This window comes from Ciconia boyciana, chromosome 5 (genome assembly GCF_034638445.1).
Source record: "Ciconia boyciana chromosome 5, ASM3463844v1, whole genome shotgun sequence".
Classification (NCBI taxonomy): domain Eukaryota; kingdom Metazoa; phylum Chordata; class Aves; order Ciconiiformes; family Ciconiidae; genus Ciconia; species Ciconia boyciana.
This window is the reverse complement of record NC_132938.1, coordinates 30,863,892-30,891,081: the sequence shown is the minus strand read 5'-3', so window position 1 is coordinate 30,891,081 and position 27,190 is coordinate 30,863,892. Positions and strand designations below refer to the sequence as shown.

Below are 27,190 nucleotides of genomic sequence, written 5' to 3'. Positions count from 1 at the left end.
GAAATGGGCAGGTACCTCTGTGGACTTGAACACAAGCCATAATTGTACTGTTACCTTGATTACACATGACCACTACTAGTGTGAAGAAAGGAGCTCGGGATGCAGAACCTCGAGTTACAGGGTGCAGTGGCAGCGGGAAACTAACACCTAGAATTGGCACTGAGAGCTCCCACAGTTTCCATTTGGCACCCAGAAGAAAGGGCAGGGAAGAAAGGGCAGAAGTTATCCCCAAAAAGATGGTCTGAGCACACAGGGAAGTTAATCCATAATAAAGCCGGGTGTGAAGTGACAGTACTGTTCTTACTCCAGGGTAGCTTCTCTGGTGAATGCGCTTACTCTGGAACAGGGATATCTCCAGGGAAGCTATTCTCGGATGTGTGTTTCTACACGTGTAATATCCATAGTGCGGCTAAGGTATCATTCCCCAACCACTACAGTAACCATGTACTTCCCCGTTGCAGACAATCAATGCCTTAGCAAGCAGCACCATCTCTGGAGGCTGACATGGTTAGCCCGTGCAGAACAGTTTGTGCTCGATTTTGGAAGATCTCCTTAATGCCAGTATCTAAGTACTCAGCAAACCCTCCTACGTGATGCTGTAGCATCTTCAATTAGCTTTCAAAGAAATAAGAAAATAATTTGCCATGAGGCTGTTGTTCTGTTTACAGTCGCTAAATTGTTAGGTATTTCTTTCCCTTTCTTCCCCCTCCTTTTCCCTCCATATTGCACCCTTATAAACACACGGTGCTGAGCACGGGGCATCTGGCTTTGCCCTTCCAGGAAGTGAGCTTGGTTCAGGAGCAGTTAAGGACTTCCTCAGCAGGCGCAACCGGCTGAAGATAGGTAAACCACCAACCACTGGTCAAGGCATTGCAAAAAATACTAAAACAGAGACCCATGTCTCAATTGCTAGTATAAATATTTAAATGCACTACAGTTTTGTTTAGTCTGTCTACTCAATTTTTTTTTATCCTCAGTGTTCATGTCAGGCTGGGGCAGATATTTTGGAACCAGAGAAAATTTTCTCATCGTAGCTGTAAGATTATTCTGTGTTATAAAGCTGGTCAGTTTGGCTCGATGAGCCATCTGCATTGACAGGCTGTTGTGGTAATATTTACATGAAGCAAATAGGATTCGTTTTATGTATGTTTGAATCTGGGCTGCCAACATGTCCAATACCCCCAGCATGCTGCCGTCTGCTGGACACCAGTCTAGCTGTCCAGCTGGAGATCCTGTCTGTTGGTGATGGCTTGGGTCACCTTGAGTCATGATGTGGGTAGTGCCTTTGCTGGGAAAATTAGCAGGTGATGAGGCATGGCGTGAGCATGCTGCTGGAGGTTAGACTGCCAGCTCCCTTCTGAAGGAGCAGGGTCATCTCAGTTTGAAGACGGATATAATTATCCCCCTTTCAGAGCCGATAATGAACTGACATCATTTCCTATGCCACCTGTGTTTTCCTTCAGGGGGTCCATCATCACTGCTAACGAGTCCCACGTCTACTTAAATTGTGACGTTAACAAAATCGCAGCCTGGGCTGGAACAGCCTCGGGTGCAGAGGCTGGCTGAGTCACCCAGATGCCACAACCTGTCACAGAAAATTCACGATTTGGATTCATTTCAAGGCAGCCTCTCACACAGCAGCCTCCACCCATTCTGTGGGAGCAGCAAGGTCAAGCAGGATGTGCCCTCTCCTAGGACAGCAATGACAAAGCCACCGTCTTGGATTACCTGGGGGAATATAATTGCAGCTCATGCTCAAGGTTCAGTTCTCCAAACCTGCTGCCCAGGTTTGCCCACGGTGTTCTAGGTGCCCAGCTGCATCTGTGATGTTTATTTTTTAATTTTGAAAGCGAAAATAGTTATTAGAGCTTGAATATTGGGATTCCCATGGCTGCAGTGGCATAAAAGGGGGAATGAAAGAGCAGCTTCCTAAAGAACATTTTGGGATTTTTTTTCTATTTTCTGTATTTTAGTAGGAAGAGTACATAAGTTAATGTGTTTTGTAACAAGACAGTGTGAGATGACTGCCTCTTACGCTGAACTTTTTTTAATTGATTGAATAATTAATGAAAAAAACAGAGTGAAAACATTTTTTGTTATTTATACTATGCAAAAATAGCATGAAATCTGAAAGAGTAGAAGCGACTAAGGAAACCTAAGGAAACGTAGAACAGCTGCGAGTTACGGAATATGAAGAAGCAGCAGCCTGAGCAACTTGGGCTTAAAGTAAGATATGGTGCAAAAGTTATTTTCTCCTACTTTTTTACAGTGAAAACAATCATTCACTGGAACAGCCTCCCCAGGGACATGGTAGATTTTCTATCACTGGAGGTTTTCAAGATGCGATTGGAGTGCTAGATAATCTCATCTAGGCTCCCTTTCCCATGAAAGACTGGACCAGATGATCTTTTGAGGTCCCTTCCAGCCTAGGCTGTTCTGTGATCCTCGTCTTTGTCAGGGAAATCCATTTTGTGATGTTGGTAATACGGTACCTACTTTTGAAGGCATCTTCTGTAATTAAGGGGTTCCGGGGTTGGATTGCTGCTTCCACCCTAGTTTATGCATTTTATCCCTTGATTCATCAGTTAAATCCTGGTGGTCTAAGAAAACAAGACACATTTTTACAGAGAGGTTCTCAATCTGTATTTGAAGCCTCAAAGGTCACTTCTTCAGCTTCAGACTGAAGAAGGGCTTGTGTCCCTAGATGGTATTGCCAGTTTTTCCCCAAGACACTGGTCAGACTAACAGAGGACAGTGCCCTTTCTTATTAACCTCTCCCAACTTCATCTGAAAAGCCACAGCAGCCTTGGAAGCAGGACTCAGATTCTCCCTCCCCAGGCACCAGTTTTCCATTCGGCGATAGCATCGGGCTCCCTCTTGCTTAATCCACCTCTCTGAATAAGCTTCAGCAGGAGGAGCAGTGATCAGCCTTACCCCAACGTGACCTGAGCTTTAGTGGTTAGAGCACTCCCGAAACGGAGGTGTGAGGGTGTGACCTCCACCAGCCTCCCTCCCCAAGTGAGCGCTGACAGTGACCCACGTACGACAGGAGGGAAACCGCACCGCGGTGGTTTTGGATGTTTTCCATGGTATTGAGCACAGCACTGCCTGTAGGTAGCTATGTGGGGAGAAGGCTTTTTTCAGATTTGGCTAAAGGAATTCAGGTTAAAAGTATTTCTGATACTTTTCTTAAAAGTTTGTTTTGTAAAAGCTGTTAATACTTTTCGTTAAAAGTATTTCTGAGAGTTTTGTTTAAAAAATGGTGATTCAAAAAAAGTGGTCTTCACAATTTTTACAGCATAAGTGAGCATTTCCTACCATGTGAGCTTTCAGAAGACTGTAAACAGCATTCCAGCCATACTTGTGCTGTGGCTGGATATGGACTTTCTGGAGCCTTTAAATGCTTTTACGATGTGTGTTTATTTTAATAGGAGAGTGAAATATCTCACTGAAATATCTCATATTCAACTGGGTGGAACCCATAAAACCACAGTGAAGATTTTTGCATGCCCAATGGGTTTGGGGAGTTTTGTTCTGAAAACTGGCTCTTAACGTCCCTCTGATCCATCCTCTTCCAGCCATACTGGAAGGTAGTTCCAGCCAGACTTCCCTAAAGGGGAAGACTGCAGAGCCAGGAGGAGTAGAAGCCAGAATGGTGTTTCTCTAGCAAAATGTACTGTTGGCTATCTTATCTTCACAAAAAACTAGTGTAATGAGATATTTAGTCAACAACGTGACTTATGGACTTCTTATGCCAGTGTCAATACTCATTTAGGCTGAAATCCTGGAAACTGAGCTCTGTGATACACCAGGAAATGTTGTACTCTTCCTTCCCCACCCCTACAAGGAGCCTGTGTTGTTTTAGGGTTTTAAGACACAGTGATTCATGAGTCACATGCAGTTCACTTCTTACAGGACTGATTCGGGGTCCTCATTGAATATCAGACATTGGATTTGATAAGACAGGAGAACTACTTTTTTAAATGGGAAACATTTGCGACATCTTAAGACACTACTTAGTCATGATGGTGGAGATGTTTGCTCAACACTCAGATGGGCATCTGACAGGGATCTCTGTGGTTTTTCAACTTCTGAGAAGGTGTGCCGAGACCTCCTTTTTCTGACCTTCCCCATGAGGAAGCAAGTACGTGTTCAGAGCCTGATGTGTACCAAGATGTGTTAGCAATGTAATTTAGATACCCATGCTGAGCTAAAAGGGATTTTATGTGACTTTTGGGGCACTGAGGTCAGAGGCAAGTGCCACCAGAGCATGTTCTGGTGTCCATAGCATGGTGTTCTGGCGTTCTGGCTGTCCATAGCATGTTCTGTCAATAAGAGGGTATAAAGACAGCAGTCGTTATTTACTGGCTGCAGTCCCATTGCTTCCTGTAATTTCAAATTCCAGTGGAGAACTTATTAGTAAACCCAAGCCTTGGTTTGAAAACATCTTGAAATTGAACACAATGTTCCCTTTTTATTATTTTACATCTAGAGACTTATGTGCGTGTGTCACGGCTTTGTGCCAACAGAAGCCTCAAACCTTCTCTCAGTAGTGCTGACTTGTTGAATCTGTGACACAGCAGATATTGTAATTAGTTTTATTTTAAAAAGAAATATGTGCTAAGTATGTGTAAATACAAAGTTTCTGTCTGGCAGGATCTTCTGCCTGTAGCTGCAAGAATTGGGTTACACGGATATTGTCACTCTTGTTAAAAAAACAAAACCCTTTGTCCTATTGCAAGCATATTTTGCTCACTGCATCATAAAGTTTTTATAGTATAGGTGGGGATAATAGGAGGGGAAGACGATGCTGAGATACTAAGTTCCAGGAGACTAGTTATACCTGTTGAATATAATCCGGTGATCAAAACACTGAACAATAAACATGAAAAACACATGAATCAACAGATTGAATGTTTGTTCTTAACATTAATTATATGTGTATCCACATAATTTGAAAAATGCAGTGTATTGGATTGTGCGGTATTATGAGGTACAGCATTGCAATGACTTAAGAATTTCTTTGTCCTTGCACTTGTTATTTTTGTCACAGATAACTTGATTTTAGCAGCATTAATGTTTGTTGAGCCTTTTTATATATATGCCGTGATTTTCCTTAGGCTCATTTTTCAGTTAAGGTTCTAAATGAGGAATAAATTCAGTGATCCTGCTGCAGTCTCATTACATACGATCTCAATTACTACTGTAAAAAGGTTATATTCTTATTTTATTAGTATAAGGCAAAATCAGTGGTCAAGATTGCCTACAGAGTACCAGTGCTGTTCTTTGAGTGGTCTTGGATGGACCTGAAAGGCAGATACGAATCTGACAGCTGTTGATGGCAAGTGTTATGTTACTTTCCAAATACCCAACTGACACACAATCGCATGGGATTGCTCCCTTGTGCACACTGACTGTAGATAAAAGAATATATGAGTATTGATAAGTACCCAAGTTTTCCATGAAGAAAGCTCTCAGGGGTCTTTCTAATTTATGTTTTCTCACTTTCTTTTGAAACAATGTTCCAGTTTTACTCTTCTTCAAGAGCAGGGAAGGCTGAAGCTTTTAAGTGTGTTGTGTAGAAAACGGTGCAATTCTGGAAGGTGATGAAAGCACCTGGTAAAGTTTCAATCAAGCTCCAGCTTCGCTGAAGTCAAGAGGAGTTTTTAGTACTTTAGGACTTTAATATAGCACTTGAACAGGATTAGTGAGTTTAAATGATGTATTATAAGTTGTTGAATGCTAAAAGCACTACAAGCCATCAGCAAGGTTTACAGGCTCTCACCAGCTCAAAAATGTTAGGGGATTGTGTTTTATTTTTCCCTCTTATTTTGCTCTGACTCTCCAGGTACTCACAGGTTCCTTGCTGTGTCAGTACCTGAGCACCTACCAAGAGTCAGAGATAGCGTGCTGCTCCTCTGTTTTCCTTGTTTGTGTCCGCTGGTGTTAGTAGATTGCATGAGATATGTTTAATATTATTATCTTACTCTTGGGGAGCTTCAGTATTTAACTGAGTAAGTTCCGTATAAATAAATACTGCTGTTCTTTTGCATCACACAAGATCATTGTCGTTCTGTACTTCTGGCCAGTAACTTCCCTGTGATGAAAAATGTTTGTTTATAGTAATCTAGGAGCAAATAATGATTAATAGGCTGATTGCAATCTTTCAGGCTGGTTAATTCCTCATTTTTGTTTCTCGCTGTCTGCCTGTGTTCCACAAGCATTACATTTAAAGGCAGCATTGAAAAGGTAGAAGCTGTAGCAGCAGCGCAAGGGCATGCCTCATGTGAGCAGTGGGAACAGGCTGCTGATGCCCTTGCGCATTCTCAGAGCATTGGTGGCTTGGGCACAGTGGGGAAGGGGCAACAGGAGGTGAAGCCACAAAGTCAATAGTGAATATTAGCTTCTCTATAGTAGTTGTTGTGTTAGGCACAATAGAGAAGCTGTGCTAATCCATACAAGAAGTTGGCATTTCCAGCCTGTATGCTGACTTGCCCATCTCAGCTGTCTCTAGCAATTCACAGCTCCATTCCCCTGTGTGTAAGACAGCTGCAATTTGTTGGAATGGCTTAAGACTAGAACTTGAAATGATGCTTGAACCTTGAAGAGAAATCAGTACGGTTGTTTCAAAATCATCGGTGACAGAGTAATGGCCTGGAAGAAGTGTCAGGGGAAGGGAGAGAACATGATCTGGACCAACAATTTGTACACAGTCCCAACAACAACTGGGATCATTGCACAATAATCCCAGTCATGATTTTTGCCCACAATTGCAGGCAACTAGTATTGTTTACCTATTTCTTCCAATTCCCTGTTCCCATGATAGAGGTTAATGGGCCTTTTAAAAGATTTCATAATAGAAGCTGATGATAGTGGTTGAAATACAACTTTTTGCTTTTTAAAGAGACGGGAAAAAAAGCTTAAACATGACCACATGTTACATGATACTTTGGTAGCATGTACATGAAATTTAAACTCTACAATTTGTTTAAGAATAAAAATGTGTTCCAAGTTCTTTCAGCTCTTCTGAAAACTAGTAGGAAATCAGGAGATTCCTCCCTTCCCTCAGTATGAGCAGTCAAATTTAAAATGGGGATTTGGTTTCCATTGAATGCTTGTTCCCTTTGTGTCTGGCACCAGCTGTCTGTCCATCGGTAGTTTTGGGAACTGTGGGCACTGAACTCTGAACTGCAATTCCATTCTTTACTAATAAAAAATACTTTCAAGGGCCTGTACCAAAATTGCTAACCATGCTTGCTTCCCCTTCTCAGCAACCAAATCACAGAAATGGGAGTACATCCCTGTAGCTGATGACTAACATAGTAATTATAAAGAACGCTCAATATATATCTTCTTCATATGCTTAGAAACCCTTTTTTTTTTAATCTGTGGGAACTAGAAGTCCTTTTTCTAGTGGTGCACCCAAATTCGTACAGAGTAGCTGACGTGGAAGTGTAAGTGTACAGATACTCCTGCACATGTTCCTTATATAATATACAAATATATTTTGTTTGACAGCATCATAATGCAAAAGCATTGTAAAACTGACATCCCTTCCCTGGGGTCAAATCTTTACAGACAGGACACAACACATCTTTAGGCTTTACTAGTAAGGTAGTTCCAGAGTTTGTTGAATTATGATGGCTTCATTAAAACAAAAACCATAAGGAAACCGTAACAGGGATATGCAGAAATTTAACTGAAAAAAAATAGATATTTAAGAGGTTTTTCCTATCTTGTGGGAAAGTATTCAAGCTAAATAACTTTAGCTTAAAGAAATAAATGTTATGAGGACCTTTATAAATATTTATAGAATAGTAATGCAGAAATATAGAACTGCTAAATCTACTACATGTTATCCTTTAGCAAAGGTCTCTGGTTGACAGTAGAGAGCAAATAACATGAGAAAATCTCTCTGACAGCTAGACAGAGAAGCCGTTTGCCTCATCTGAACTTCTATTGTAGTTATCTCCGTGCTGACATGGAGAAGAGCGGTGTTTATGGAGGCGTAGGATGGAATCACTCATCCTCAACCCTCTGGAGGCAGCGGGGATCAAGCCGCCGGCCTGCGCCTCCCTCCCAGCCAGCCCTGGTGCCCCAGGTGTCAGGAAGCTATCTCTAAAATGCTTTTGTTTATAGGGTTATTGAAGTGAAAGAGTAATGGTAACTGGGACAATTTCCCACCGAAGTCAGGTGAAAAATGAGCATTTTTTTTCTCCCAAACAAGATGGCAAGCCTCTGACACTGTGCTAAGGGAGACCACCAGGGAGAGGATAGCCAAGTCCATCAATGCCAGGGCACAGAGTACACACAACAGCAGTGGGGAGCATCTAGAAATGTTGCTGGCATTATGAAATTCAAGTGCAGGTGCAGAGAACAGCCTGTTTCTAGTTGCAGGTTTAGACAAGGTTTTTGCAGCCTGACTTTCAGCGAATGTTGGTTGGAAACCATAATACAGGAGTTTAAGCTTTGCTTTTTAGATGGCTCATCCCCTTCTTTATGAACATTGAGGAAAGTTTAACATAGGCAGGACCTTCCTAGCCATAGCTGGTGATTAAAGTAGCCTGAGGAATGCTCTTGACATGACACAATCCTTTATAAAAAGCAGAAAAGGCAAATGCATTTTAAAAAAATAAATCGGGTACTTATTTATGAAGTTTTTTCATATGCAATGTTCATGCAGTGGTTAATCCTTGCAAGAACTCAGAATTGCAAGGAAAAAGCATTGCTGCTAAGCACTCAGTTTCAGGATTGATTTTCATATATAGCAAAAAAGAGGAATTTTGCATGTAGGACCAGGATTCACAGAAGCCAGATTTCTGAGCAAGGATGATACAACATCATTGGGTGTAAGGAGCAGCAAGGTATTAGTCACCTTCACTGCTGAAGCTGTTGATGTCTCTGGCCTCTTAAGCGCCGGTATGGTTGGTCTGGAAGGGAGATTGTGCATTTGCCACCTTTTAGCTTAGATCCGTAACACGGGATTTGGTTGGAGTTTAGGTGAGGTGCCTGGCTCCTTTTTTGGTCTTTTTGCTCCGGTTCCTGGTGCAAGGTTGGCAAAAGTAAGATCAGAAGAGTTGGTGTGATCTCTGCCTGAGAACTGACCAAGTCAGTTCACTCACTTATGATGGAGTTTCAGAAAGCTTTAGAGTTTAGGCATTTGGCCTGAAATCCATGTGGTTGGTACTTGGGTTATGTTTGGGCTACAGTCACTGCTGATGCACACACGGTGCGAATGGTTCCCATGGGGCAGGAATTGCCAACATCTTCTTATGAGTCAACCTCTCTGCTTCAAATCCCCCCTTCCTTCCTAGACGCAGCAGGAGCCTCTCACCAGGTCCCACAAGTGAGGTGATCAGCACCAGGTTATCCAGAACGCTCCTTCTTGGTCACCTTCAATTTCTCCATCAGCCTTTCCGACAGATCAGTTTGGGGGTACCAGAGCAGCCGGGGGAGTTTGCGTGATGGAGCTGGGGTATGATCCACACTGTTGGTACTTCTGATCCCGGCTTGCGTCAAGCCCAAATTGCACAGGGATGAGACTGCTTGCAATGAGGGCATAGCTGAAACATACTTGTCTACCCTGATCAAGGTTTAGCTTTGGAACAGCGATGACAGCCCATTATGAAGTATTTTCTTCTGCTGGGCAATCATGAGTGCTTTGTATACTTTATTCTTAATTGCACTCAGACAATGTGTCCGTTGCTGCTGCTCTAAAACAAAACAGCACCAAAGTATGAGTGCGCTGGAAGTGAGGTTGGCAAAGCACTGTGGGAACTGAGCAGGGAGAGCTTCTGCTCTGTTTATTTGTGCCAGACCTGGCTCACAAGCACTGTCACTCTAGATTCACTCTTTTCCCGTTTCCTGTCCAGGCAGTCAGGTGTGAGACAGGGAGAAAGAGGGGCAGCCTGTGACATGACACAGATAGAAAGCAGGGCGTTTTTAAAAGAGCATTTGCGTTATAAAGATATATATATTTTTTTTGCCCGTGATTTTGTTTCATTTAGATCACTAGAAGTGAGGTGAAAACTCCATGCAGTTGTCCTTGTTTATGTTTTGCCTTTACGTTTTGCGCCTGTGTCAGCCTGGGTAATGGAAATCCTTGAGGTCAACCTCACTTTCAGGCCCTCCTCACTACACTGTGTGAGTTAGGGATGCTGCAAGGAAAACACATCTCTGTTTTCAAACCACTGCTTTTATTTGAATTTGCAAATAACGTGGAAATGTTTCTGTTGGCTTTGAGTTTGACTGAAGCTTGTTTTTACAAATGGTAGGACCAAGTTAAAGCACCCATGGGGTTTTGGATCTCCTGGCTCCAGCACTTGGGACATGCTACTCCTGAGGACGGGACTGCAGAGCCTCCCTTATGTGTGGAGCAGGGTGCGGGACAAGGCTTGCCCTGTGGCCACTGGCTTCAATGCCAGCCAGAATTGTAGCCGCAGGTGAAGTTTCAGCAGCTGCCACTGCCCTCTCACTGCCCAGTGGTTAGTACATACAGCCAATACTTAGGACAGCACATTTCTGCTTCATAAAAGAGGCTGTGCAAACAGAAGAAACCATTTTCTGAATTTCCTGTATGCACCTAGTGACACTAATGGCATGAACTGTACAACACGCATTATTTATGTCTGTTTATCTCTCTCAGTTTTGGCCTTCAAATTGTTTCAGTATCGTACGGCTGCATGGATGTACTCACTGTCCGGTGCAACCGAGAAGGAACATAAATCAGTAGTTCACCTTGGCCACCAGACAGCATTGGGTTCGCTTTCTGACTGGCCTCCATTAATCAGGTATCCCGCCCTTCCAGCTGTAAATCAGGCAGCTGATTAATAATCACAGTAAGAGATAATTAGTACTGGCATGTAGCTGTTTTATGGATCTCTCTTTTCTGGGAGCCAAATCCAACCATATGGAAAAATGTAGCTGAGCCACTATAAATATGATTCCACTTAGACAGTCATCTCTTCTGTTTTCTGTTATCACAGCAGTGTCAGCACAAGGAAAATAATGAAAGTGAAGAGATGCTGTTGCAGATTTTATTACAAGTTTGAGGGCTTGGGACTTTTTTTCTTCTTCAAGGACACTGTGTTAACCTGAAGAAAGAGAGCTTGATTTGTGTTCGTTTCTGCCTGCCACAATTACTTAAGAAATAGCTTCAATGCTCCTACTTGAAGAGCTTTGGTTCTCTTTTAACTATTTCTGGCAGAGTTAGAAAGATATGCCTTGTGCTTTGTATCATGACAACTTGTCTTCTCCAATAAGCCACATCTTAAACTGTGTCAGCCCTCTCTACATTCAAAGTAACTGTCTTCTGTTCGTTGCTGTTGGATTGATGCTGTTAACCGGGTGTCTGCAGTGCAGCCAGCAGCAGCGAGTGAGGATTTCCACAGAAAGGGAAGGCTTTAGTAGTGAAGTTGCAGATGGGCACCAGGCAGCAATTGAATCCGTGTAGCTGGGAATCTTTGGGCAGAGCCTCTTCTGATCTTGTTGATCTTCATGCAACACACTAAAAATAAAAAAAGATCTTCTTTTGAGGACCTGTTCACAAGGCTGGTGCCCTAATATCAACTACTGAAGCTTTGCTGGCATAGTGAAAACAGAGGAAAATAAAATAAAATGTGAAGTAGGAACATCTCTTATATTCTGAATCTTTGCAGGATCTCTGTAAGGCAGACGTTGTCTTTTGAGAACAGCGAACAATTCACCCTGAAGCCATTTCCTTGAGTATGTTTCGCTGTGGTGGCTTTTTAGACTATTTTTAACTATTTTGTTGAGCAGTCATAGGCTGGATTAGTAAATGCGACCCCACTGCAAGTGGGAGAGGTCAAGGATGCTGGGGAGCTGGTCTCCCAAAACGCTGTGTAGGAGAAGTTTAGGTATGCTGCAAGAGGGGGAGGCCTTTGTGGTTCTGCTCCCTATGAAATAAAAAGGAGAGCATCCTGCCAGGGTGTGGGATACTGGTGGGGTGTGCAGCTTCCAGCAGCTCAAGCTAATGAGGAGGTCAGATGGGGGAAGGAATGGGAAAATGCCTGCTGCAGTGGAGGCAGGAGAGCTCTTCTTTTCTGTTTTACACGATTATTGTTGCAGTCTCATCTCGGAATAGGTGCCCCAAATAGCTTTTTGTTGGTCTTTTGAAATAGTTGATCAACCTTCTCTTCCGCAAGAGTATTTTCTCTTGAGACACCTCCTTTTTCTTGTGAAAGGTTTTAGAAATAACTTGTGCCACAGCCATTCCCATCCAAACCTTAAAGCATATACAAAGCCCTTACACAGCTGCATCAGTATGATACAGTTTGGGTTGGGGTTTTTTCCCTCTTGATTGGAAAGATGGAAGTTGGAAGTTTGGAATATGGGAAAGATGGAAGTTGTCAGAAGCAGTATGAGGTAAATGATGATAAATGATGGCAAATCATAATTTAGTGCTAAAAAAAGGTTTTAATTCACTTGTGTCTCATTAAAAGCCTATACCATAAGAGAAATTAAACTGCTTCTCCGAAGCTGATATAGAGAGCTCTGTGACTTGTCCTCATCTCATCTTTCTGTCCCAGGAACTGCTTTCATAAATAATTTCTCTTCCAAGGCCTCTGCTCAGTGAAATACTTCTTTTTCTGACACTTAACCCACTAGCGTTGTGTACTGTATGTATTATGCATTGCCTTTTGTGCATGCCATATATTACGAAGAGCTTTCTCTCCCTAAGGGTTTCTGCAGCTATTTCTGTGAGTTCGTCCTACAGGGCACTTTTATGAAAGTCATCAGTTAGCCTTTGCTATGAAGAAAGAGATAATAGTAGCTGCAAGTAGGCCAAGCTCATTAGATTATGATTAAAAGGCAGATTATTTTTTTTTTTAATGTAGTGAATGAGGTTCTAGTGGGTGGGCACTGGGCAGAAGTGGTGCTAGAGAAAAGTCATAGGTGCTGTGTCCTTGGGCCACTCTGTCTTTTCAGTTATTTTATAGCTTTAATTAAATACTGACTCATGAAGAGCGCAGTGACCTTTAATTTCATTCAAATGACTTTCTTTAACAAGTCTTAAGAAAGAAAATGCCATGCGTGGTACTGCCTTTGCTGTCTAGGATGAATCTAGAGCAGAGAGTTGGGACCACAAGTAAGTTGTTTCAAAGCAGGCTTTTAATTTGCCTCTCACAACACTGTATCTTCAGCTCTTCTGGGAACTTGCGTGTCTCCACCAGAAACAGAGGATTTTGTCACTGCAGAGGTTCAGTCAGGATTTAGGATTTGGATTTTCCTCCAGAATTATTTTAGCACCAGCCTTGAGCTCCCCAAGCTGGTGAAGTCCCGGGCTGGCCCAAGAACCTTGGTCTGAGGTCTGAGGACCTGCGCTCAGTCATTTGGTGGGAGCCCCATGCTCCCTCCTTGTCTCTGGCAGGGCTGCAGGGCCAGTGGGACCCCCACCACATCTTGCACCCCTTCCTCCGTCAAGGCGATGACCCCTCTCTTTTAGTGTCTCAACTGAGCTGGAATAGCAGAGCTGGAAACTTCATCTCCGTGGCTGGATTTGAAAACAATTCATCAGGTGCAGTTCAAGTAGTAAATGGTCTGTATGGGCACCGCGTGGGGACTCGATTCCCACAGTCCCCAGGCATTCGACTCCCGCCTGCTGCCCTCCCTTCATTGACTGCATTGGCCTCTACCTGAAGGGCAGACCCTGCCTCCTGCATGAAGGACCACAGCGCTGCGCTCCCAGTGTGACCACCCTGGTGACCGGGAAGATTTGTCAGGGCGCAGGGCTGGGTAGGGTGCCTTTTATTTCACCAGCAGACCTGGAGAAGCTATCAGGCCTCACCCGGCTCTCTTTCATTGACCAGAGGCAAGGGGAAGATTATAGACTGTAGCCTCTGGCTTAATTAGCCACCTGCTATTCCTGTCCTCTTGCATCCGCAGTAACGATTTATACATGAGACTACACGCAAGGCTGTGGCACTCTATTTTTTCTTGACCAGCAGTAGTCTTTCCATGTAAGGTGGTAATTCAGCTAATTTGGAAGACAGTTTTCCTTCTTCCTGATTCTGCGTAACATGACGGGACTGGCATTTTTCCGTTTTGTTAAGCGTCCGTATTTCATCGGCCACCATGATTGTCACAGTTTGTACTCCGAGTGATTCCTCAGCACCAGATAATTTCCTTAAGTACACAACATTTAAACACAACTTAGCATATCTCCCTTTCCCTCCCTTCTCCTTAGGTGTAAAGGAGCATCCCACTATGGCCTTACTAAGGAGCGGAAGAGGCGTTCCCAAGACTGCTCTCCAGACCATGGCTCCAGCTTAGCAGTAGCTGCCCTGGGCCCTGAGCTCTCCGCAGCTGCGGCCATCGCCTTAATGACAGACGAGCCGGGGCTGGTAAACCCGGCCTTCAGCCCCACCTCGGAGGACAGCCAGTCCAGCAGCAGCCCCGGAGACCTGCATCGCAGCAACCGAAACAGAAGTAAGAACTAAAAGTGATGGTTTCAGAGCCTGGTGGCCTCCTTCAGCAACTGTTTTCTGTGGAACATATATTGTTGGCGGCTTTAAAAAAAAAAGGGGAGAACGAAAGCTTTAATTTTACATGGCTTGTCAAATTGCGAACTCAGTGACCCAATAGATTTGAGGTGAAAAACAAATTTGCTTGGCCAGGGGCAGCACCAAGCTGAAGACGGACTAGCTGCACACATGCAAACCACAGGTCTTAAGAAAGATTATTTAGGCAAGTCAGCTCAGTTGGAAGAGCAAATAGCATGTGTGATGTGCCGGAGAGATGGTGTAGCTTTGTAATGGCTTCACCAAAACATGGTGGCCCAAGTAACCCCCATAGACCATGCCATGGGCACCTACCCACAAGCCTGTTGAGAAGCGTGTTTGGCAGTTGCCAAATATTTGCAGGAAAACAAACCTTAAGAAGGGTCCTGGGAACTTGGGGGATGTTTGCCAGCCTCCCAGGGAGGTGCAGCTCGGAGGAGCTGGTCCTGCTGAAATAACCATAGTCAGGGACAAGTTGCACCAGGAAACCTTGCCTTGATCCTTCACCCTGTGACACTGCACCTGGATCTGATGAGTGTCATATTTGAAAAACACGGCCTGGCCAAAGGCAGGCTTGGAAGCGTTAACAGTGAGTTCAAAGCTTGCATTTGAGGATTCTGAAGCCAAAGTGAATATCCCACCTTGTGTTGCACCAGCTGCGTGTTGGGAGGATGGATGAAGGGCTGAAGAAAGACTAAAAAATGAGCAGCGCTATCCTCTTGTGTGCATGGGGCTAGACAGGCGAGGAAAGGGAGGGAGCAAGAAGAGAACACCAGAATGAAATTAAATCCTGCCAGTTTTATTGAGTTTAGAGGCCACAGTCTGGTTTGAGGGAATGCTGTATTATTAGATTACAATGTTTGGCTAGCATGCAGAGCTCCAAGAGACAGAGCAGTAACAGCCACGAAGATATCTTCAGCAGGATGGAAAAGAGAGTGATGTTTTGAAACTACTATGATTTTTTTTTTTAATTGCCTTACCCACGTTAGAAGATATGATTTAGTTGGCCCCTCCCACCTTATAATCTTTGAATTTTTGATATGAAACTGTTGGCTGCTGTTGGTGGCTTTGCAAGCATTGTGGGGTTTTGAGGCAGTTGTGCCATTTTTTTTCCAAGAAGAGTTTTTAACAACAGCTTCCAGCTTTTTTTTTTGGTCAAACTTATATAGCCTGGGAAGGGCAGTGCATCTGCCTTTTATATGCATTTTTCATGGGATTGCTGCTGATTCTGCCTCAACTGAGGATTATTCTCTCCCAGGCTACCACTTTCACAGGAGATTTATGTGTGTGGCTGGCAAAAGAGATGGGGAGGTGGCAATTCCAGGGTGTGGGACAGAGGCAGGAGAATTGTACCCAGATTCAGGTGGATGCAGCCTTGGAGTATCACCAGGAGTCAGGTGCAAAGGTGAAGTCCAGGGAGCCTTGCCGTTGCTGTTGTGCCCTGTTGTATGCCGACGGCTGCAGAAATGATGTGGTTCTAGCCCAGAACTGCTGAACTCTCTTGATTTGTTTTTTTCCTGCTGTTGCAGCTCGACACTTTGAACGCTCCACTATAAGAAGCAGATCTTTTAAAAAAATAAACAAGGCGTTCAGTGTTCTTCGAAGGACAAAAAGTGGAAGCGCAGTTTCCAACCAGGCTGACCGGGAAAGGGAGACAGTTGGAAACTCTGCTGCTGGAGAGGAAGGTAACACTTTGTTCTCCTTGTGTTATCACTTAAAATGGGTAGGGGACCGTATCCATGTCGGAACTTGATGTCCATGACTGACATGCCTTTCATGTGGTGGGCTGTGCGTGATTAAAAAAAACAGAAAACCCAATCTTTCCTTATTTTCTTTAAAAAGTTGTTAGTGACTGGCAGGCAAGCATATTGCTGGGGTGTGCGGGACCTCACGTAGGGCTGTTCTGGTAACAGCCTGCATGCTACAGCCAGCGCAATATCTAGCACACGGGATGTGGGATCTGGGCATCTGGGATCTATTACTGGAGCTGTTGTTGATTTGCTCTATCATTTTGTTGAAGAGGCTTCACAACATGTGTCTGTCCTCCTAAAACAAACGGATCACAGTGATCGTACATTATAGGAAATTCATCAGTTTTGGCTAATGTTTATGAAGCACTGGAAATTCCCAATGGGAGGATGGTATGTAAGTGCAAAGTACTCTAATTATTCCAGCACTTCTGTGGGATCCTTGGTGACAGACTTGTATTACCTCAGCCAGGCAGGTAATGAGGCAAGAATGCGGTGCTCTTAAACAGGGGGGGGGGGAGAGGCAAGTTTGTCTGACGTATGTCAAGGATGAGGGGTCTGGCAGGCAGTAACACTTAACATTTGGCATTCTCAAAGCAATAACCAAATGTTACTAATTGCTTTGGACTGTAATTACAAAGCCAACATTAGCATTCATGCATCAAGAGGAAGTGATGATAGAGTGGGAATCATCGTCTTAATCAAGGTCTTCACTGAGCTTATTATTCCTTTGATGAATGATCAGCACCTCACTTCTCTTCCTAGATCAAATGTCCAGGGTAAGGGCTTTAAGACGACAAAACATCCAACTTCCCTTTTCTCTCTATTTCAAGCTATCATTGAAACCCACACAAAATAAGGACAAAAGGCTGGCAAATGCTGTGTTTAGGCATCATTATTCTTGAAGTGGTGAACTGGAGAACAGTGTTCAATATTTCTTCTGCTTTATTTGCTTATTCCTTCAGGAGAGTTTCACTACATTACTGTGTTCTTGGTACTTACTCTCCTAGTCCACGTACTTGCTGATGTAGCCAGAATAAAACCTGATAATTCAAAATTGTGAACTTTTTTCATAAAAGTAATGTGAATCTGCTCCTTGGCCCGGAAACATAATTAATAACTTTAGTGTCCCAAATATTTTAATTTTTTTTCCCCCAACTAAAATTTTGCAAATAATTAGTCTACAGCCCTCTTTGAGCAGGCGGGTATGTTTCTCATTCCCTAGCAACTGTTCAATCCATTGTAAGCAAAAGCTTGCCCTTCTTCAGCTGGAGTGAAATTCTGCATGTCTCAAGTTCATACTTTTCAAAAGACACCTCTTCAGGATGGGGCATAGACATTTTTATGACCGCTTTCTACCTAGGCTTATAGTTGACATTACTAATTGTTCCACTGAAAGTATGGTTTCATGCTCAGAGCGTGTGAGGATGATCTGGATGCCAACAGTACCTATCCAGTAACCCAGCACAGCCCAGATGGTAACAGAAAGAGGTGTGAAGGTGACACTGGCCTTTACATTCCCAGCAGAATGAAAAGCACTGTCTCCTTTTTAAGGGACATATAATGGGGCCCTGAAGTGATTGCCACTTCAAGGTCCCATTCACAGTGTCAAGATTGTCATTCTGTCCTTGACTCTGCTTGTGGTTTCATTCCTCTGCAGCAAGCCTGCCTGTAAACTTCCAAATATATTCTACTGCACTGGAAAAACCAGGTAGGCATGTAACTACTTAATGAGCAGTTACTCTTACGCATGAGATCACAGAAGCTGGGTACCTAAATTACTGTATTAATTACATATGCAAAGAATGCATTTTGATTACACAGTTCAGGAATTTAGTCTTTAAAAAAATGCAAGCAAGTAACTTGCAGCAATATAAATACAACGTTAACAAGAATCTCTACTCAGTCCTTTGCAACAAGTGCTTTGTGTAGTGGCATCTCAAAGGCACTCTCTGTTTCTTCTTGGTGGAGAAGCAAATGAATAAACTTCTTTCTGTAGCAGTTATCATCATCCTGACAGCTGGAGGCTTGTTTTCTTCTCCAGTTCTATATGTCTGCTTCTTTTACTTATTTTTAAAAATCCTCAGCTGTTCTGAGCAGTCTGCAGTTGGACTCCTGGTTAGAGCTGCTGGTCACTCTTTAGGGATAGCTGCAGTATGCTCTGCCCTGTGCTTGCTAAAGGTCCAGCCCAAACCCGTTGGTAAAAAGCAGCCCCACATGTCTGTCTCCCCATTGCCACTCCGCTTTCCTGGGAATGGAGGTGCTCTGGTGGGCGGTGGTTCCCGGCCTCAGAAGTCCCCACACCCAGTGTGAGAGCACCGATTCCTGCTGCTGCCTTGCCCCAGGTTTCACAGGTTCATGCCTGGGACCACCTGAGAGCACAGCTCAGCCATGCCTCATTGCTCCAGGAGATCCGATGGCACCTCACCGCCTTTCTGGTGGCTCCTTTCCTCACCAGGCTTAGTCAGTGCATGAGCAGAATAAAGCTGAGACTGTGCCAGCCTCACGGTGGGCACAGAGTGAAATAACCCCTTCTTGCTGATAATGTCTTGTTGATAAGGGAGCTGACAGATCATCCTGCAAAGCTCAACGTATTATAGTTCATCTGTCCCCAGCTTTCAGAATTCCCTCATCTTAGTTCAGATGTCACTGTTTAAGCATTTTGCCTGTATTTTGGTCAAAAGAGCTCTGAGAACGAAAACCATAGTGCGTACCTATGTTTTGGCCCTCAGCATCAGCAGCTCTGATGCCAGATTAACTGTTTGCCCACTGCAGAGTGTGTAGGGGCCTTTAATCTGAAGCTGATGTGTCTGTTGGGCCAATGCTCAGTTGCAATATGACTGTGAGGGTGCAAGACAAAATAATCATTCCTGATGTGGGAGAAAAAATATTCAAATAACCACAATTCTCCTTAACCTGAAGCTGAATGCAGTACTGGTTTTGGAAAACTCCTTTGCTACCCAGGCACACTGAAAAATATGATATATAACGGCAAATGTGTTCCTGTTATAATTACAGCAGAGAAATAGTTACAGTCTAATGCTATCTTATACCTGGAGCTGGTAGCAGTCCTGCACTCTGGAGATTACTTCATGATTTCCATTTGCAACCTGTGGTTTGATTTGTTTAAACAATGTCATATGTGCCCATTTTGGATTTAAATGATTCAGGCTTTCTTTGTTCATCTGTTTAAATGTTTTGGTGACATTTTCAGCAGAGAACTGTTCATTGTCCAAACCAAAGAAAATGTTAGAAGTGAATGAAAAGTGCAAACACTGATGAGAAAATATTTAAGGGAAGGAGGCATTAAGATATTCTTATTTTTAATAATTTGGTCATTTGTAAATAACCCATGCAAAAATGTATTTGTCTGTAGTGCAGCACCCAAGCTTGTGATATTTACCTGAGCGTAATCTCAGTAATAGCACTTACAGCTACAAATAGCTTTCCAGGTCTGAAGTAGAAGTTAGGGAAGTTTAAAAGAGATGGTTTAATTCTGAGACATGAGGGAAGGTGACAGGGACATCCTTCTGGCACTGGTGCGTTTAAGATGTAATATCTTCTGACTGGATCTACTAGTGTAAATGACCTTGGCAATCTACTTAAAAGATAAAATATCTCCAAGCAAAGACTGCTCCAGCTTTGCTATGCTTATTTGTATCACTGTGCTCTTAGTTTGGCATCACACTCTTTAAATTCACTTCCAAGAAAGACTATATATATATATACTCTTTACTCACACTGATCTACAAATACAGGTCGTAAACCAACTAACGCTTTAGGAGGAAAGAATTTGGGAATGCAATTGCAAAAACCTCTATAGAGTTTTACAGTAAAAGGGAGCCGTGCTGCTGGTTTTCAAAAACATTCATCAGTTCTGTTTCGCAGTCAAGCCATTGTACAATATATTGAATTTATGATTGCTTGAGGATATCAAATGTTGTTCAAAGTCAAACTCATTCTTCTTAGTCTCATTGTGGGTGCAGCTCTACTATCTGTTACTGCTTTGCAGCAGTCAAGACCAACAGACTCTCCTGTTGGATGGGTGTATCTCACTCCTACTGTTCAGTCTGAGCCCTGTTGTATTTTATATACATACATATAATAGATAGATAGATATTATAAATACTTCAATGACTGGGAAAGGTACATGAAGAAAAAGAAGGTAAGTAAGTAAGTGAAACACAGATGGCTCTAAGTATCAACCATTTCATGGCATTAAGGCTCTCTATGTGCAGAAAAGAAAGTGGCTTATCCAGCCGCAGGACAAGACAGTGCAGCCCAACTTCTGTCTCAGAAAGGCTGCACCCCACAGGAATCCCACACTGTTCCTGTTTTCCCCAGATTTGATTCAGTTGCAGTTCAGATTTCCCAAAGCTGTTGGAAATCTTTCAGAACTTGTTCAAAGCACTCTGCTCTAGGACGATGAGCCAGGCAATTTCCAGAAGAAAGAGATTGGCTCTGTGGCATTTCCTCCACTGCAGACTGATAAACTTTGCCTGCTGTAGATGAGATAGCCACAACTCTTCTGAGACACATTCAACTCTACAACAGTTTTGGTTTCGTTCTTTTGGGACGCCTTTGGTGAGAGGAATGTCCAGAAGCAAGAAGAGACATTAGAGCTGGCATTGCCTTCTACCTGCCCCTGCATCGGACCAGCATCCCATGAGAATTAATGGAAGGCATTAAATCAAAATGATGGCAAACTGCTGGGAGAATGAAATGCTAAATGAAAATCAGTTGGGAAGGAAGAGTTGTGGAACAAAGTCCCACACTAGCGCAAGTACACATGACATTCACAGACACAAGAATTTTCCAAGGATAGGTTATGTAAGCTTCGTTTAAATTCTGGTGACCAGGTGCCGGGAAGCATGAGTGTGTGTCCCTGCAGATAGCCTTATTTGTGGGGGTGGACTGGCACCTCACATCAGTCAGACCTTCTGATCTAAATAAGGACTTGCAATCTGAGACACAAGTTTTGTTTACAGTGGCCTTTGATTAATCTGGACTCAAGAGTCATAACAAACATTACACAGTGCTTTGTCACACTGGATACTGGGAATGAAGGCAGAAGTTATCCTGATGGCAGCACTGTCAGAAGGAGCATGGTGCACAAAGAAGTCTGCCAAAACCTGAGCATGGAAGGAACACTACCATTAAGTATTATAAACTGTGGGGATAAAATATTGAGCATACTTTAAATTTTCTATTACGGTCTCATGGCCACTATACTAACAAGTGCTCGGTGTCCTACATTGTACCAGACAAGTGGAGTTTACTGTGTAAAGCTGGTCTCTCCTGTGTTATTTGTTACTGTAAAGGGATGTGTGAAAATATCAATAAAATTGCACACTAATATAAGGAAAATATTGCTTGAGGAAAAAGCACACACAATCTTTCTGAATGCAGATGACATTTTATTGACATTTATATTGACAGATTCAGAATGCTCCATACAACCCCCGGTGACAAAAACACAACACTCTGTGGAAAAACCTGCAAGAATCACCAAAAACAAGACAGAAAGTTTACTTCTTTCTAGATTCAGCAGCTCTTCGATATTTAAGGACTGGAAATATAAAATGGTAAAGAAAGGTATGCAATACTCCTGGGTTTTCCTGCTCTGGAAAACCTACTCAAAGAGAACAGAGAATTCTAAGAGTGTAAGGGCTGGAACATGGGGTCTGTGCAAACTGGTGCTCCAGCCTCACAACAGGCTGTGTATATGTGAATGGTACAACCTCTCAACCCAGCTGGAGTCCCTTAAATTGGGCTGCTGAGGCCCCATTCACTGTACGCAACCAGGTGCTGGAGCAGGGTCCACCTCTTCTGGGTATGGTATATACATTAGAAAAATTCACGTTGAAGACATTGCTTTCCAGACACGGCATCATCTTGAAATAGGCTTGGTAGGTTTTGATCAAACTGTATGCAATGTATGCAGACTGTTCGGTGAAAAATGATCGTGAATTTTCTTATTCAAAAAAATATGTATTTGTGTATTTTATACATTTAGTTTGTCAAACTTGCTGTTAGTTTATCAAAACAGGCATTGGCCTTCACTTATGACAGTCTAGGTTGTTGGTAATACAAATGTCCATATATATGTCTGGGATGAAAACAAGAGGCAAGCCTTCAATGAAGAGAGCAGAAATTAAGGGATCATGGAGTTATTTTGGTTGCTTGGCCCGTCGGAGGAGAAAACGGTGCAATTTATTAATTATATTCGATAAAGAACACAAATCAAATGAAGACAGGAGGTAAAGCAGTACATCCTGTTAACTATGAAAAGAGAAACCTTAGTGACTTGCAGACTGGCAAGAAAAATGTCTTGGGAAGATTTGTTCTGTTGTAGACTGCACACTTCAGAAGGAAATCAGGTATTAAAAATTCCTGTAAAAAAATCTGCATAAAGTCATATTGACAGTCAGCCAAGTGCCACTGCAAGACTTAATGAACCAGTTAAGGCATTGTTCAAGATGCGAAGAAACTTATATGAGTTTATACCTTATATCAAGATATATGTAAGTCTTATATAAGTGGAGAGACTTGCTCACTGCCACGTTGCTCTGATTTTGCTCTGGGATAATTACAGACTGAAATAACGTGAGAGTGTCAATAGCTTGTTTAGTCCACAGTTCTCCATGGTCAAGAAATGTAACTGGGTAATTCCTTTAGAAAAGTTTTCAGAATGAGGTATGGGAGAATGAGTGTTTGAGTCAAAAAGCACCGTTTGTTAGGACATGAGGTGAATCATTACGCAATTGGAAATGGAAGTAGTTCTGCTATAGGACTGCTTTTGTAGTCTGCAAAATATACAGAGATATTTATTTATGCTATTTCCATGCAGAGAAGATCTGGGGATCCAGATCATCATTTGCATTTTTACATATAAATACCCTTATAGCTGCAACGAGAGTGTAAAATGTGCATGCTTATTCTGATGCAGGGATCAGGCCTTTGGTGATTTTTGAGGACTACTTGTATTGTCTGACTTTAAGCACCCCACTGAGATGCCAGAATTAATTGCCTCTTTCTTCTTACATAGCCGTGGAGAGAGTTTAGCACCTCCAGGGGCGATTCAGCGGTGAGGCGGGTATCGCTCCCTTCGGGTGCCCATGCACTGTAAAGGAAGCCAGAGCAAGTAGATGACCAAATTATGCATTTGGCTTAGAGGCCCGGATTTAGATGGAGTGAATCCACCCTTCAGGCTAGAGAGAAGCAAACAAGTTACAAGCTGGGAAAATAATGTTCAGAAAATAGAGTATGGGGACAATAGAGCACCTTCCATTCCTGAGACATTAAAGCTGTGTGAAAAACTGAAGTGAACCCTTATTAACACAGAAACTGCTAGTACGAGAGTATAAACTACATGAATACTTGGGTATTAGATTGATGAAGGCTGTATAGTTATCTAGATAGACTTTTATTGCCTGTCAGCTCTGTGTCAAGCCACAAAGTCGAAGTCTGTGCTACCGGTAGGTGCTTTTTACAGACGTGGAGGAAGACAGCTTCCCACCCCGAAGAGCATATGATCAGAGAAGTGGTAAGGGACGCAGCATGGTGTTTCTTAATATTTTTTTCCTGTTCTTTCTTTCCCCTTGCTCTCTCCCAAAAGGTGTTGGTGCCCTGCTGGTTAGCTGTCTGCTAATTCTGTAGTAGAAAATATTTATTCTATCTCAGATACTGCTGTGTTAATTTTCATTTAACACTTTACTGCTATTCAGTGACAGTCACTGTACTTTCATTTCTAAAATAGGTTATTGAAAATATATTAGCACTTAATTTTTCGACTTACAGGTTTTTTCATATAAGCGCTGGATTGGATGTACGCACAAAAAATTCAGAAGCTTTCTCTCACCTATGGGGTATTCAAAATAATTTAAGGCTGATACACCTGTGCTAGAGAACTCACTGGTGCTTTTACTTCCACTTTGCTCACTGTTGAATGTGGATTAAAATTCTGAATTGACCTAGAAGGAAAGAAAGTATTAGTGACATGCTGTGAAAGCAAACATGCCAGCTGAAAAGGAAGGTTTGGAAGAGGATACTCTTATCCAGTGCACTATAAATACAGAAAGGACCCCTGCCCACCATTAGTCCCTCTTCCCCACACCCAGATTGCCAGAGCCAGCAGACATCTTTCCTTCCAGGCACCTTGAGCACACTGTGGTTTTAATACAGACACGTCGCAGTAAGAGCCAGCCATTCCTACTTCCTAGAGTTCAAGCAGTGATGAGAGGAGTCTGGCAGGGAAACTACTGTTTGCCTTGGGTTGCCCGAGAAATCTTGCCTTTCTCCTAGCTGAAGGAAAAGAGTGCCTCCTTGGGTGTCACAAGCCAAGCACCCAGTCCTCAGCTATGGCACCAAAAATGGAGGCAAACAGGGCAGGCACTGCTCAGGCCAGCCTGGGAAGCTACCAGTGAGACAGGGTCTGCAGCCCACCACAGTGGGGATGGAGGTTTGTCAAGGTGTCCGTGCCCATCTGTTCTAGGGCCAGCAAGGAACCATGGCCTGGTTCAGAGGGGTCTCTGGTGACTAACAATGTATTTTGTTCCCTTAAAATATTAACACGTGTAACTGGGTTTTTTTTTTTCTTAAGTATATTTCATCTGTCTGGATTACATCAAAGGTTTGGGGCTGTGTTTTGTGGAAAAAAAGGAAGCTTGAATGTATTAATTAAAAAAAGATCCCTTCAAGTCCACTCAGCAAACTCATGTATCCTTTCCTCCCCACTTAGTATAAATCACATCCACGCGTAAAACCTAGTTTGGATAACTGGCAGGTACTTGAAGTTGTGTGGCGCATGTTTTAACAAAGCAAAGCTGTGATGTCAAATAAATACCTTATAATGTGCATTTCCAGGTTTTCCCAGACTGTATCACCTGATTCCAGATGGGGAAATTACCTGCATTAAGATCAACCGTACCGATCCCCATGAAAACCTGGCCATTAGGATTGTGGGAGGCAGTGAGACTCCTTTGATTCACATTATTATACAGCATATTTATCGAGATGGGGTAATTGCCAGAGATGGAAGATTGCTGCCTGGAGACATGATACTAAAGGTACAGTACTGTGGAGGTACAAGATAAAAGTATCCTAACAAAGAATAAGACCATACAAGTTGATCATGAGGTGAGATTTGCAATGTTGCTTGTTTGTATGGGTAGAATAATGCATGCAGAAAGACGTTCAGTTCCTCTGCACGCTGTGATGATTTCATCCATTTCAACTGTTTTCAAGGCTGACAGATTTATTTATTTTTCCTGTTCACCACCAGGCCTCTCTGATTTCTACCCAAACATGGTAGATCCAAAATGTAATGTAGCACAGTATACTGTTGGCATTTCTGACCCAGTGGTGCAAAAGTTTTTTCTGAAAGCAGAGGCTGGGCTTTTTGCCCAGTTTGTTTCTACTGAACTGTGGGCTTAAATCTCAGTTAGTGAGGTTTCCCTTGCCTTACATCCCACTTACACCAGGGTAGGTGGTAGGGGCCTGATCAGGTTTAAGTTATTTCAGCATCTAGCTCCTCTGTATGACGTGTTCAGCACCGCAGAGCGTGAGACGCTGCCCGCTCTATTTTGGGAGTGTTGCTCCACCAGCAACCCCAGGTGAAATCTCTGAGAACAAACTTGAGCAGCATTCAGGCATTAGCTGTTGACTGCTACTACTGCTCTTGTTTCTACAGAAATGTATAACAGATGAACAAGAATTAGGCCAGGTGGTTAAAGATCATGTATCTTGTGAGCAGTAGCTTCAGCAATAGCTTTTGAATGGGACCTGGACTCTCAGCTGCCCCAGCGACTTGGAGCTCTGCAAGGATGCTAAATGATATTAATGCTTCAATCCTTAGAAGAAAAGAGTGATGACAGAAAATACTAGTTCCTTTCCTTGCTTTGATGCTTTGATGGTGTGTACTTGGAGTGCACAGGTATATTCACATTGCAAGCCAAAGGTACAGCTGCAGCTCACCCAGGTATACCCAAAGCAGCTTAAATCAGCTAGCTCAAATATTGGTGACAGCATGGCCAGGGATGGCAAAGAGCTCAGCATAGGCTTCCAAATTACAGATAAACATTTGAGCAGGCTGCTTTGTTCACTGTGGGCCATGCTGCCAGGGATAGACTGGTGCTGGTACCCAGGCTAACCAGTGTGGCATTAGCTGGGATAAGGCTACAGGGGCTGGAAGTGGGGTGGACTGCAAGGTCTGGCATGCATATCTCAGGGTCATCTTCCAGGTGGGACTCTGGATCGCCATCTTACTGCCTGCACTGGCATGCCTGGCTGGTAGGGTTAGTGAGTAGCTCTCCCAGCCCTACTGACTTCTACTACACATTCCATGTGAGTAATTATTAAGGATACTGTCCTTTGAAGTTCAGAGCACCACCTGTAAGCCACCACACTTTCCTAGTTTTTGCTGACCCCAGTGGTAGCTGAGGACACTTGAGGTGTGCCAGGGTTGTGACATGCCTTCTGCTTCACGTCCGACAGACCGTGGCCAAAGAGATTTCTCAGGATGATGATGTGGGCATACTTCGCTCTGGCACTGTTTAAACTTGCCTCTGGATTGTGGTTCCAGGTGGCAGCTGGATGAGTGTCACCCAGTCGTGCATTTCGGGGAGGCTTTTTGTCCTGGTGCCAGCACAGAGCGGCAGAGTTAATGGCGCCGCTGAGCCAAAACTGTTCCTGCAGGGCACATCCAAACTGCAGTGGGAAGCTGTGATTGCAGCACAGATGGGCCCAGCTCAGCTCTCCCTGGCCGTGGCTGACTGCCTGGGGATTTACCAAGGATTCCCAGCAAGCTCAGAACCCTTGCTGGTGCAGCTCATGCCATTTGTGGTATCCAAGCTGGCAACTTAAAGTTAGTTGAGCTGTGTCTCTAGGGGTGCAGTCCCCTGTCAGTGGCGACAGCCCCGTCGT

The 27,190-nt window shown here is 43.3% G+C and overlaps 1 protein-coding gene across 1 annotated transcript in view; it reads left to right on the top strand.

The window, feature by feature from the left end:
- The window catches only part of LNX1 (ligand of numb-protein X 1), a 138,619-nt gene that overhangs the window by 87,785 nt on the left and 23,644 nt on the right, over positions 1–27,190 (top strand). The window contains exons 3-6 of the mRNA XM_072863138.1: positions 14,207–14,448; positions 16,049–16,204; positions 21,707–21,862; positions 25,133–25,335. Of these exons, the coding sequence (XP_072719239.1) occupies positions 14,207–14,448; positions 16,049–16,204; positions 21,707–21,862; positions 25,133–25,335 (757 nt within the window). The remainder of the gene's footprint in view (positions 1–14,206; positions 14,449–16,048; positions 16,205–21,706; positions 21,863–25,132; positions 25,336–27,190) is intronic.